This window comes from Canis lupus, chromosome 23 (assembly GCF_003254725.2).
Source record: "Canis lupus dingo isolate Sandy chromosome 23, ASM325472v2, whole genome shotgun sequence".
NCBI lineage: Eukaryota > Metazoa > Chordata > Mammalia > Carnivora > Canidae > Canis > Canis lupus.
In genome coordinates this window covers 7,267,182-7,279,934 of record NC_064265.1, presented here as the reverse complement: position 1 = coordinate 7,279,934, position 12,753 = coordinate 7,267,182, and the positions used below count along the sequence as shown (strand labels likewise).

General features: G+C 38.0%; 1 protein-coding gene across 7 annotated transcripts in view; it reads right to left on the bottom strand.

The window, feature by feature from the left end:
- Positions 1-12,753, bottom strand: part of GOLGA4 (golgin A4) — a 130,225-nt gene that overhangs the window by 32,625 nt on the left and 84,847 nt on the right. For all 7 annotated transcript variants that reach the window (XM_049099726.1, XM_025461323.3, XM_025461322.3 and 4 more), the window contains 3 exons: positions 7,137-11,377; positions 5,676-5,797; positions 5,177-5,307 (listed from right to left, as the gene is read on the bottom strand). In XM_049099726.1, the coding sequence (XP_048955683.1) occupies positions 5,177-5,307; positions 5,676-5,797; positions 7,137-11,377 (4,494 nt within the window). The remainder of the gene's footprint in view (positions 1-5,176; positions 5,308-5,675; positions 5,798-7,136; positions 11,378-12,753) is intronic.

Below are 12,753 nucleotides of genomic sequence, written 5' to 3'. Positions count from 1 at the left end.
CCATATACTTGAGAGACAAACCCCCAATACATCTACAAAAGTAGTATTAAAAAAATAGTAAAAATAATGAAAAAAGAGATGTAGAATATAACATCAAAAACAATATGTCAAGGGGGATCCCTGGGTGGCGCAGCGGTTTGGTGCCTGCCTTTGGCCCAGGGCGCGATCCTGGAGACCCGGGATCGAATCCCACGTCGGGCTCCCGGTGCATGGAGCCTGCTTCTCCCTCTGCCTATGTCTCTGCCTCTCTCTCTCTCTCTCTCTCTCTGTGACTATCATAAAAAAATAAAAAATAAAAAATAAATAAAAAAATTTAAAAAAACAAACAAAATGTCAAGGAGTGATTATAATGTTAAGCTTTACAATGGGATCAGACTTAAACAGTTATCAACTTAAAATAGACTGTTATATGTAAGCCTCAAGGTAATCATGAAGCAAACACTATAATAAATACATAAAAGATAAATATAAGCACCCCACCAAAGAAAATCATCAAAACACAAAGCAAAAAAATGGGCAAAGTAGCACAGAACAGAGAGAAACTACAAAAACAGCCAGAAAACAATGAACAAAATGACAACAAGCACATATTAATAACTACTTTAAACGTAAATGGACTAGAGTTTCTAATAAAAGGACTCGGAATGGCTGAATAAATTAAAAATAAGACCCATCTATATGCTGTGTGCAAGAGACTTAGTTTAGATGTAAGGACACACACACCAAAAATAAAAGGATGAAAAAACCAAACTCACTGATACAGAGAACAGGTTGGTAGCTGCCAGAGGTAGGGCATGCGGAGGTGGGAGAAATGGATAAACTGTTTTTTAACTTAAATAAATCGAATTTTTTTAAAAGAAAAGAATAGGGGCAACTGAATGGCTCAGTTGGTTAAGCATCCAACTCATGATTTGGGCTTAGGTCATGATAATCAGGATCATGGGATTGAACTCTGTGTCAGGCTCAGATTGAACTCAGAGTCAGACTCTAGGCTCAACGGGGAATCTGCCTGAGATTCCCTCTCTCCCTCTGCCCTTCCCACTGCTGATGCACATGCACACTCTTTCTCTCTCTCTCTCTCAAACAAATAAATAAACTCTTTAAAAAAGAAAAAAGAGAAGAGGGGAATGGTTACCTGTGGAGAGAGAAGGGGCAAGATGTAGAATACAGAGAACAGGAATGGATTTTATTATAGGCCATCCTCTAAACTATACTTATTAATATTATTTTGATCTTTAAACTGTGTGAAAAGACTTGATTCAAAAATTTTTGTCTAAATAAAGTTAAATTGGAAACTTATTTTTTAAAGCCCAAATCTGAAAGATGGTAATAACTACACTAATTTACAAAGTTTGAGAAAGTGATCTTTAGGCATACAGAAAAGCATGACCAAAGGTAAAATATGATGAAGAACAAGCTAAAGCTAAGTTCATCTACACCACAGAATGAACTGGAGGAGGTATTATTAGGACAATGGGAAGCCATGAAGGTATTTAGGAGGATCATGTCCTCATTTCAAGACAGAAAATAACTCTGACAAGAAGAGATGAATACCTTAGAAAAAGACTAGCAGCAAAGACATCAGCTGAGAAATTAATACAAAAGACTAGACCAAATGGAAGATGGCAGTCGGACAGTAGCAATAGAGGTAATGTTGAGAGGAGAGGAACATGCAGTATGACTCCGTGAAAATCTTTGCACTGAAGGTCTACTATATGTTGGCTGTTGTGCTGGAGGCATAAAATTATAGGGAAAGAGAGGATTTCTCTGCCTAGTAAATCAGGGAAGATAAGCAGATTTCATGCCCAAAAAGGTGTGGAGGTGCAAATGTATGAGGGATGGAGGAAGACAGAAGGTGTGGATCAAAGATGACAAAAGTCCCCAGCATCTTCAAATAGAGGAAAGAATAGTAATAATGTTACCTAAGACAGTAAAGGCAGGGAAATGAAAAGGTTTCTGTGCTCCATTTTGTTATTAACAAATCTCAGAACTGTTTTAATGAATGATAAAATGCAGCATTCTACAATGTCATCATTAAGATACATCATCAATTTGATAATAGCTTTCCAGAGAGGAAAAACACACCACCAAATAAAACATACAAATCCCACATAAAATTCTAATTCTGGAAATATTAAAATGGGAAAATGGTAGAGAATATGTAATATGTCTCAGAATCAAAGGAATATAGTATTTGCTAAGAATTGCTAATATTTGTTTTTTGTTTTTGTTTTTGTTTTTGTTTTTGAAGTAGGCTCCAGGGCCGCCTGGGTGGCTCAGAGGTTGGGCATCTGCCTTCAGCTCAGGGCATGATCCCAGAGTTCCCAGATCAAGTCCACATCAGGCTCCCTGTGGGGAGACTGCTTCTCCCTTTGACTGTGTCTCTGCCTCTCTCTGTATCCCTGATGAATAAACAAAATCTTTTTAAAGAATAAATGAATAAATAAAAACAAAGTAGGCTTCATGTCTAGCATGGAACCCAATGCAAGGCTCAAACTCACAACATTGAGATCAAGACCTGAGCTGAGATGAAGTTGGACACTTAAGCAACTGAGCCACCCAGGTGCCCTGGTAATATTTGTACTTTTAAAAAGAAATTCTTGGGGATCCTTGGGTGGCTCAGCGGTTTAGTGCCTGCCTTCGGCCTAGGGCGTGATCTTGGAGTCCCAGAATCGAGTCCCACATCGGGCTCTCTGCGTGGAGCCTGCTTCTCCCTCTGCCTATGCTTCTGCCTCTCTCTCTCTGTGTGTGTCTCTCACGAATAAATAAATAAAATCTTAAAAAAAAAAAAAAAGAAAGAAAGAAATTCTTCAAGACAGAGTTTGTATTTGGGGTGTTCAGATGAGAACTGCTTATTTATCACAAAGTTAGCCCTAGACCTGGCAGCTATAAGTCTGAGGCCACACTATTCAATACAGTAGCTACAAGCCACCCCAGAATTGTGGCTTTGAGCACCTGAAATATAGCTACTCCAAACTGATGTGGGCTGCAAACATAAAAACACACTAAATCTTAAAGAAATAATACATATATAATTTTTACACTGACCACAGATTAAAACAATATTTTGGATATAATGGGTTAACATATTACTATTAAGTTCACCTAGGCAGTCAGTCAGAGAAAGACAAATACCATATGATTTCACTCATATGTGGAATTTAAGGAACAAAACAAATGAGCAAAGGGGGAAAAAATAGGAAAGGAGAGAGGGAGGGAGAAAAAAAGAGATAAACAAGAAACAGATTCTTAACTATAGAGAAAAAATCAATGCTTACCAGAGGATGGGGGGTGAAATAGGTGACGGGGATGAAGGAGTGTACTATCTATGATGAACACCAGGTGTTGTATAGAAGCATTGAATCATTATATCATACACTGGAAACTAAAATTACACTGCATATTAACTGACTGGAATCTGAATAAAAACTTTTTAAAAAATTAAGCTCACTTGTTTCTTTTTCTTTTCCTAATGTGGATACTAGAAAATGTTAAAACTACACATATGGCTCACATTTGTGGCCAGCATTCTATTTCTAATGGACTGTGCTGGTCTGAAACACAGGAAGAGGTTTTAGAGAAGAGTCCATCCAATACCTCCCCTCACCCTCCAATTCCTGTCTCTAAGCCTGAAACTTCTAGGATCATTCTTTTAATTTCCCTAATAAACAGTAGATTTTCAAGGAAGAACCATACCACAGGTTGACTTTCTGTTCTGTGCTTCCCCGTTCCCTCACCCCTCTACCTGTAGAGGCTGGTCATGACCTTGGAAAGTCTTTTGTCTGCTACCCCATACATCCAGAAACAGAGAAGTAGTTCACAAAAGGGAACATTCTAGCTGTGGCACAATTTGTCCCTGCAAATGAACTCCCTGACTGAGTTTATCCATGATAAATAACTGCTGTGTTCCCCAAGTTCCTTTCTTAGTAAGAAGTCTTTATAAATATATGAAGCTTATGAAGGATCAGTGCTCTCCTACCTACTCACTGTGAAGTTTTAGGCAAATCATTAACTATGCTGAACTTGCTTTGCCTTCAAGGAAAGGGAAGGGAAGGGAAAGGGAAGGGGAAGGGAAAGGAAAGGGAAAGGAAAAAGAAAGGAAAAAGGAAAAAGGAAAGGAAAGGAAAGAAAACTTTAATGTATTTTCCAATTTCAACATTCTCTAAGCATTCAAGAAACAATAGTGTTTTTCAAAGCTTCACAGATATATGCTCTATAGAAGTATAAGAAATGTGAGTGTAATTATTCAAACCTTTTCATAATAAGATCTAAAGTTCAAAAATTATACAAGGTGGCATCTCTATGCATGTGCCTTATACTGGAATTCCAGCCTTTTCAACTGCATTTGAAATAATATTATTATTAGACTCTGTTCCTGGCTCAGACTTCTATCGCTGCCATACTCTGTTGAGGCATGATTCTCTGATTTATGCATTCTTAATCAACAAATGGTTCCTAGCATATAGTGAAATAAGGCTTGGAGTAACTAAAGAATCTGTATCTCAACATAGCATACTTTACACTGTTTTACATTTGAAAATTTTCTGGAGTCCAAAATACTCACTGACATTCATGGCTTATCTTGACACACAGAAATGGCAATCCTAATCCATCACCAGCAGATTAAGCACATTGAACCAACCTTCCACTAAATATATTTGGCTGATGCATTCTATTTTTTTTCTCCATTTTTTTTTTCTCTCTTGAGAGCAACAAAAACTGTGAAAATTGGGTTGGGATGGAGTAAAGTTAACTGATCCTCCTGGAAAGATCCCAGTAGGTGGCCACGCTTATACTCAAACTGTCCCATTACTTAGACTTCACCCAAGCACAAGCTCTCAATTCTTAGTCTGGTTCTCTTACAATTTAGTCTGAGAGAAATATGAGAAGAGAATCCATTCTTCCCTTCAGTAACTCAATGTTGCTTCGATACCTGCCAAAGGGACTGAACTACTGGGTTAGCAGAATCTGATCAGGAAACTATGATCCTAGCAGAAATCAATCAGACTCCTTATAAATCTGCATAGAGTGCATATACTAAATTTGGATAATACTAAGCCAAAACAAAAATCCTCTACATTAAAAAAAAAAAAACAGGAAATCTGATAGCCAATCGTTAACACTACTATGAAATCTAGCACAGCTAAATTTCAAAAAAGAGAAAGAAGTACGGTACATCAAGGATTTCTTCATATCTTTTGGCTGTTCTTTGTAAATCATCTTCCTTCTCTGCAATTTTTTTATATAACTGTTTTGTCTCTTCCTGATGGCTTTCCAAAAGTTCAGCTTCCACTTCCTGGGCTTTATCTAATAAATAAAAGATGGACACACACAAAAACACACATTAGGTAAGAATATCTACATGTCAATTTCAGTTCCAAATTAAATTTGATTAAAAAATTGATCATATGTACCCTCTCATAGAGTAGAAATGTCTTCATAAGGCAATTAATTAGCTAATGTTTCAGATTCTTTCACCCTTTCCTCCTCTCCTAAAGGCACGCTGCTGCCAGGCAGCACAGGTTCCCACCAGAGAACTTTCTTGCACAGGAATTGTTTTTTTCTCCAGTTTAATTACTTAAAGCACTTAGCACAGTGTGAAAACAATAAGTTTAAATTATAAATAGTCTCTGCTGATTCTGACATGTTCTTTACTGAATTTAAATTCGACTCACCAATGGTTTCTTTTATGGTCACTTCCAGCTCCTGCTCCTTTTGTGCCAGCTGGGTATGGAACTCCCTCATCAGCTGTTTTAATGTGGAATTGTGTCTCAACTCAAGATCTTCCTGCTCCTGTCTGTGTAACAAAAATGTAAAGAGCTAACTGCTGTAAAACACAAAACAAGCTATACAGAGTTACCTAGTCTTCACAACATGCACGTAAGATCTCACTGGTATAAAAACATGTTTAAGGGTGCATATGTGGGGGCAGCCCGGGTGGCTCAGCGGTTTAGCACAGCCTTCATTCAGCCCAGGGCCTGATCCTGGAGACCTGGGATCGAGTCCCACATTGGGCTCCCTGCATGGAGCCTGCTTCTCCCTCTGCCTCTCTCTCCCTCTCTGTCTCTCTCATGAATAAATAAATAAAATCTTAAAAAAAAAAAAAAGGGTGCATATGTGTATATGTGTGGTCTAGGGACAGGAAACTCCTGGAAGGATACAGAAACTATGATTATCTCTAGACAGTGGTCCTGGGGATTTGAGAAGTCTTCTTTTCCACTTTAACTTTTCATCATATACATCTATCTTACATGATAACAATGCTGATACTAAAAACAGTAAAACAAAGTAATTACTGGGATACGTACCTAATAATTGTATATGCAAAAAATGGTTTTTCCCCCTCTAAATGGACATGAAGTAACACTGCCTCTTGCCTTAAATTGTTTTTATTTCTTCTCAGCATTTAATGTACTTGACTTATGTTTCATAGTTTGGGTAGGTGAAATTTAGGTGCATTAGGCATAATAAAAAGACTTAATTAAAAAGGACTGTCTTAAAAATACTCATGCCGGGAGACTTCAGTTGGTTAAGTGTCCGACTCTTTGCTTTTAAAGATTTTATTTAGGGGATCCCTGGGTGGCTCAGCGGTTTGGCGCCTGCCTTTGGCTCGGGGCATGATCCTGGAGATCCGGGATCGAGTCTCATGTCGGGCTCCCTGCATGGAGCCTGGTTCTCCCTCTGCCTGTGTCTCTGCCTCTCTCTCTCTCTCTCTCTCTCTCTGTGTGTGTGTGTCTCTCATGAATAAGTAAATAAAATCTTTTTTAAAAATAAAGATTTTATTTATTTATTTGAGAGCGAGAAAGTGAGCATAAGCGGGGGTGAAGAGGTGGGGGGAAAAGCAGACTCTGTGCTGAGCAGAGGGCCCAACATGGAGCTCGATCCCACCACCCTGAATCATGACCTGAGCTAAAATCAAGAGTCAGATGCTTAACCAACTGAGCAACCCAGGCATCACAAGTGTCCAACTCTTGATTTCAGCTCAGATCATGACCTCAGGGTCATGAGATCGAGCTCCACACTGGACTCGATGTGCAGCTTAAAATTCACTCTTTCCTTCTCCTCTGCCTCTCCCTTCTCCCTGCACTCACTCACTCACTCAATAAATAAATAAATATTCATGCTGGAAAACTTACTTGATTTTCTCTTCCATTTCTTGTTCATATTCTTTCTTCATGATATCCAATTCTTGCTGATGCTCCTTCCGCAACATTCGAAGATCTTTCTGCAACTTAACAATCTCCTTGCCCAGCTTCTGCTTCTCCTGCTCTGCCCCTGCTAATTTAAATTCCAGGTCATTGTGCTGGACCTCCATGTTACCAGGCAATATGGGTTGGACTACATGTGATTTGGACTTTTCTTCAGCACTTTCTTCCAAAGCTTCTATGGGTTTATTTTTTTCATCCATCTGTCGTTGTAAAGCCTGTAATCTGTCAAATTTTGAGGTCAACTCTTCCATTTCAACTCTATGCCCTTCCCTTTCTCTTACTAGGCAGGAATCTAGCTCCTTTATCTTTTGCTCCAAGATCTGACAAGTTAGTTCCTTCTCGTGGAGAGTTTTCTGGACATCATCAACCACATTTTCCAAGTTTTGCTTTGTTCCTATGGTATTTTTACCTCCTTCTTCTTCCACATGCTGGGATGCTACCAAGGAATATTTCTTGCCTTTTTCTTCAAGTTCTTCTTGAAGACAATTTATCATAACTTGATCCTCATGCTGCTTAGCTTCGGTGTGCTCTATCTTTATTAAGAGTTCCTGGTATCTGCACTGCATTTCAGAATGAGAAGATACCATCTCTTCTTTTTCCTGCTCTAGCCTCTGCAACAGCTTTTCTTTTTCCATTAGACTTCTTTGTAAAGTACTGATATTTTCTTCATATGCTTTCTGCACAGAGCTTTCGGGATCTATTCCTTGCTCAGCACAGGCTACCATGTATTTTACTGATGTGGGTACAACTGATGCTTCTGACTGTGGTAGACCTTCCACTGATTTAAGTTTTTCTTCCAACACCTGAATTTCTCTTTCTTTCTCCTGCAATTTTGTATTTAGCTCACCCAAGTGACCTTCTGTGTCTTTTTTATATTGCTGTTCTTTCTCTTCCATTTGAGATAACAACTGCTTCTTGATGGCAACAATTTTTTGTTCAGCTTTTTTCTTCAGTTCTGCTAATTTTGCAGCACTTTCTAACTCAAGTCTATCTTCCAGTGCCTTAAACTCCTCTTCTTTGCCCTTCATACTTGAATTCGCATGGTCCAATTCTTTCTTCTTGGTTTCAAGCTCAGATTTCATGGATGACACTTGCTTTTCAAGTCTTGAGACTTTTTCTTCGGCTTCTTTAACCCTGCAGTCCTTTTCGTCTCCTAATTCTTGAATGTGCTGAAGTTTCTGACGCATCTCCTTCTGTTCTGTATCCTTCTGTTGATTGTAACTGTTAAGAACTTCACTTAAAGACTTAATTTCAGTTGTTTTCTGAGTAAGATGCTCTTCTAATTCCGCAATTCTTGCTGTTTGCGTTTTTAACTCAGTCTCTAAGTTACACTCTTTTTTCTCCAGCTTGCTCTTCTTATCTTCCATCTCACCCTTTAAACATACCAACCTCTCATTCTGCTGATCAAGGTCCTCCTTCAATAGCTGTATCTGTTCATCCTTTTCACTGGCTTCCTTTGTTTTTAACTCAAGCTGCATCTGCAATTCTTTAATAGTACTTTGATACTGCAGAAATTTTGACTGTGCTTTCTTCTTCCACTCTGAGAATTTGTTGGACAAGTGATCTACCTGTTCAAGAGCAGAGGTCTTCTCTTTATTCAGAGTTTCAACTTTCAAAGATAAATCTTGCACCTGACCCAGCAATTCCTGTTGTTGTTCATCATATCGCTTACTTAGTGATGAGATGGCTGCTTCCTTCTCAGTCAGGCTGATACTGTTCTGAAGCTGAGTGTTCAAATCAGTTAGCTGCTTACTAAGACTGCTGATCTCAGATTTCTTTTCTTTAAGCTCTTCTTTCATCAGTGTGACAACGTTGATGTTCTCTGATAACTCTTTCTTCAACTGTGTGATACAAGACTCTTTTTCAGAGGCAGCCTGTTGCTGGTTGCCTCCTTCCTTCTGTAAGGCTTCTTTTTCCATGACCAGACCTTCAATATCAGCCTTCATGCTCTTAATTTGATTTTCTTTTTCTTCTAATTGATGGGTAGCCTGCCGAAAAGAACTATTTAGTGCATTCTGCTCTTCTGTTAGCTGTCTAAGCTGTGCTTCTAATTCAGAAGCTTTGCAAGTTTTAATCACTAGTGCTTCCTTAACTTTTGTTGTGTGGTGCTGACAGTGGGAAATCCTAGAGAGAATGGCATTAATTTTACTACTACTCATGTTGATTAGCTCATTTGTTTTAGCTTGTAACAAGGCTTCAGTTTTCTTAGAGTAAATATCCAGCTGAACTACTAATTCCTCAGATAGTTTTTTGAATTCCAAGCTTTTGTCTTCTAGGCTTTTCTCACTTCTTTCATGTGAAGATCTCAAACTCTGGAATTCCTCATCTGTGGTTTTCAACTTGTCAGTCAACTCAGAAACCTTCAGCTTGTCTTTTTCTGCTAGCATTTCCAGTTCAACTATATGCTCCTGAAGAGAAGTATTTTCCTTCAGAGAATGATTCAAGTCAACCTCCAGCTTTTCAAGTTGTGCTTTTAGTTTCATTTCATTTTGTGAGAGAGAATTCATATGAGCAGACTTCTGGTGTAATTGTTCCTGTAATTCCTTTACTACTGTGTCCTGCTTAATGCCTTCTGCTTTCAGCCAGGCTAGTTCCTTGTTCATCTCTTCTTTTTCACACCCTGATTGGAAGATCTTTTGCTTTAGTTCTGCTACCTCTTGCTCTTTTTCCTGTAATTGGATTTCATGTTTTTCCTGAAGTTCTTCAGCTTGCTGATTAAGTTTCTTTTCCCAGACTGATACAACATCACTGAGTTCTCGTCTATGTACCTCAGTGAGACTTTCTATTTGCTCCTTTTGGTTTGTTTCCAGTCTTGATACTGCATCACTGATTCCAGCAGAGTTAGCTTGTGCCATTTCCAAAATTTGGGCATTGAACTGTTTTTCTTTCTGACTAAGCTCTAGAACCGTATTTTCAAGCTCTTTTTTAAGTTTGGCTTCCTGATCCAGTAATTTCTTCTTTAACGTTTCTTGCATCTCTTTTGCTTTCTGCTTAATTTTTTCCATCTTTTTTTCTTGATTTTTAAATTTGGTTTCGTATTCCTCATGTAAAACACTAAAACTGTCCTCCTTGGCTGATAATTTTTGTCTAAGTGTTTCAATTTCTTTGCTCTGTCCTTCTCTCATTTGTAAAATTACATTTTCCTTTTCTATCAAACTCTGTTTTGTCTGTGCCTGTTCTGTGCTAGTATCTTTAAGCTGGGACTCATAACATTGGGTTAAAGACTGTAGTTTTTCCTCCATTTCATTTTTCTGTCTTTCAAGTTGCTGCATTAAATCCTGCAACTGGATTTTTTGAGTGTCTAACTCAGTACAAACATCTTTCTTTTGCATTTCAACTTCAGCTACCTGTTTAGTAAGAAGAATTCTTTCTGCTTCCAAGTCCAACAACTTCTGCTGCAATTGTGCCAAGTGCTCCTCTGATGCTTTGGCCTGCTCATGTGTAGTACTCTGCTGTGACTCAAAGAGAGCCAACTTAGCAGATGCCTGCTGGAGTTCCTCTTCAGACCTTCTAATATCTGCCTCTAAGTTTTCCACACGTACCTGATACTCTTTCAAATGCTTGTCCTTTTCCTTCAGAAGAAGCCCAAGGTGATTAATTTCATCTTTTAGTGCCTCTTCAGTTCTCTGGATGGACAGCTCTTGTTCTTTAATGATACTGTCAACTTGCTGCTGGTGATGGCTTTTCTGTTCATCTAGCTTGGCCTCTAGCTCCTGTTTTACTTTATCTGCTTGATTCTTTAGTACAGAAAGCTCCTCTTCTAGCTTGTCCCGGGCCTTTAGTACCTCTGACAGTTCAGAAGACAATGATTCCAGTTCTGTTTGCTTCACATCAAGCTTTTCTAAAGTCTTTTCATTCATCTCTTCTATGTGGGCCTGGAAGACACTCTCTTTGTCTTTCAACAATGTTTCTTTTTCTTGTTCATGCTTTTCTCTAAGTCTTTCCATTTCAGTCTGATGCTGTTGCGTTAAGACTTGGAGTTTTTCAGTCCAAAGGGTATCCTGCTGATGCTGCAAGCTTTCTAATTCTGTTTTGTGTTTTTCAACCATGATTGTAATTTCTTTATTGTGCTTATTTTTTTCAGCTTCCAAATGAATAATTAAATCTTCAGATTGATTTTTGCTTTCTTGCAAGCTTTTTTCCAAAGAACTTTCCAATTCAAGAATTCTCTGTTAATAAAAACAGATGTATTTTTTACTAAAGTACAGATTTGTTTATTAGCAATGATATACATGACAACACATGTAATGATATATATGACTACACCTATAATAACTACACCTGTTTAAAGATTAAAACTTAGAAAAATAAGGCATTATATCATGCCAAACACTAGAAAGCACAATCTGTGCTCAATTCCTAAAGGAATCACATAACAAAGAAAAGATTCTATTTTAACACAACTTAAAATTTCAGATTCTTTCTACCTATACTTTAACTATTTCAGTCACCCATGTTTTCAAGAATATTCTGAATGGATAGTTAAAAAGAAATACATCGTAAAGTAGATAATAGTAACTATTGATAGTAAGATGGTTATTTTTTTTCTGTGTGTTTTTTAAGGCCTAGAATATATTCTATTACCTTCATAATTTAATTTTGGAAGGTAAATAATGTATCTGGGTTTTCCACTGCAAAATGATTATTTAGGAGATATCTTTTGCAAAAAGAAGCTACTTACACAAATTTTAGCAAAGATTACTGTTAGCTCATGAAAAAGTCAATCTTGACTCTAAAGCAAAAAGCAAAAAGAGCTAAGTAAGGCAGAGGCATGCAACATCAAAACTGAAAAGGTCCTAAGGAATTACCAAAACCAATTTCTCCATATGAAGGTGAACAAATTAAGGTATAATTAATTTACAGGGCAGCCTGGGTGGCTCAGCAGTTTAGTGCCGCCTTCAGCACAGGGCCTGATCCTAGAGACCCGGGATCGAGTCCCATGTCGGGCTCCCTGTGTGGAGCCTGCTTCTCCCTCTGCCTGTGTTTCTGCCTCTCTCTCTCTCTCTCTCTCTCTGTGTCAAATAAATAAATAAATGGATGGATGGATAAAGAAATAATCTTTAAAAAAAAAAAAAAAAGAATAGGTATCACCATCCCCCAACCCCCACTTAAAAAAAATTAATTTACAAAGCTAGCAAATGGAAAAATCTAGACCTCCTGAGTATCCATTCCCCTCCATCATGCCACATTACATAAATGTCGGCAATGGGAAAATAAAGTACAGTTTAGAATTATGGGGAAAAAGTGTGATTCTTTCACTGTTTAAACCAAAGCAAAAAGTCTAAATAACATCAGTCAATTTATTCAAAACAGGTCATACATTTCATATACTGCTGAGGGGAGGGCCTAAAAATGTGTACCCTGAGACATATATATAAATTTGTTCACTATAGGATATGTTATTAACATGGGAAAATTGGGGGAAACTTTATGTTAAAAGCAGGGCATTGGGGTGCCTACATTGTGATAGAAACAGAGAATGAATCATGTCCATGGCATGAGATGAAGCCAGGGCAAATGCTGCCTACAAAGCGAGGCCATTTCC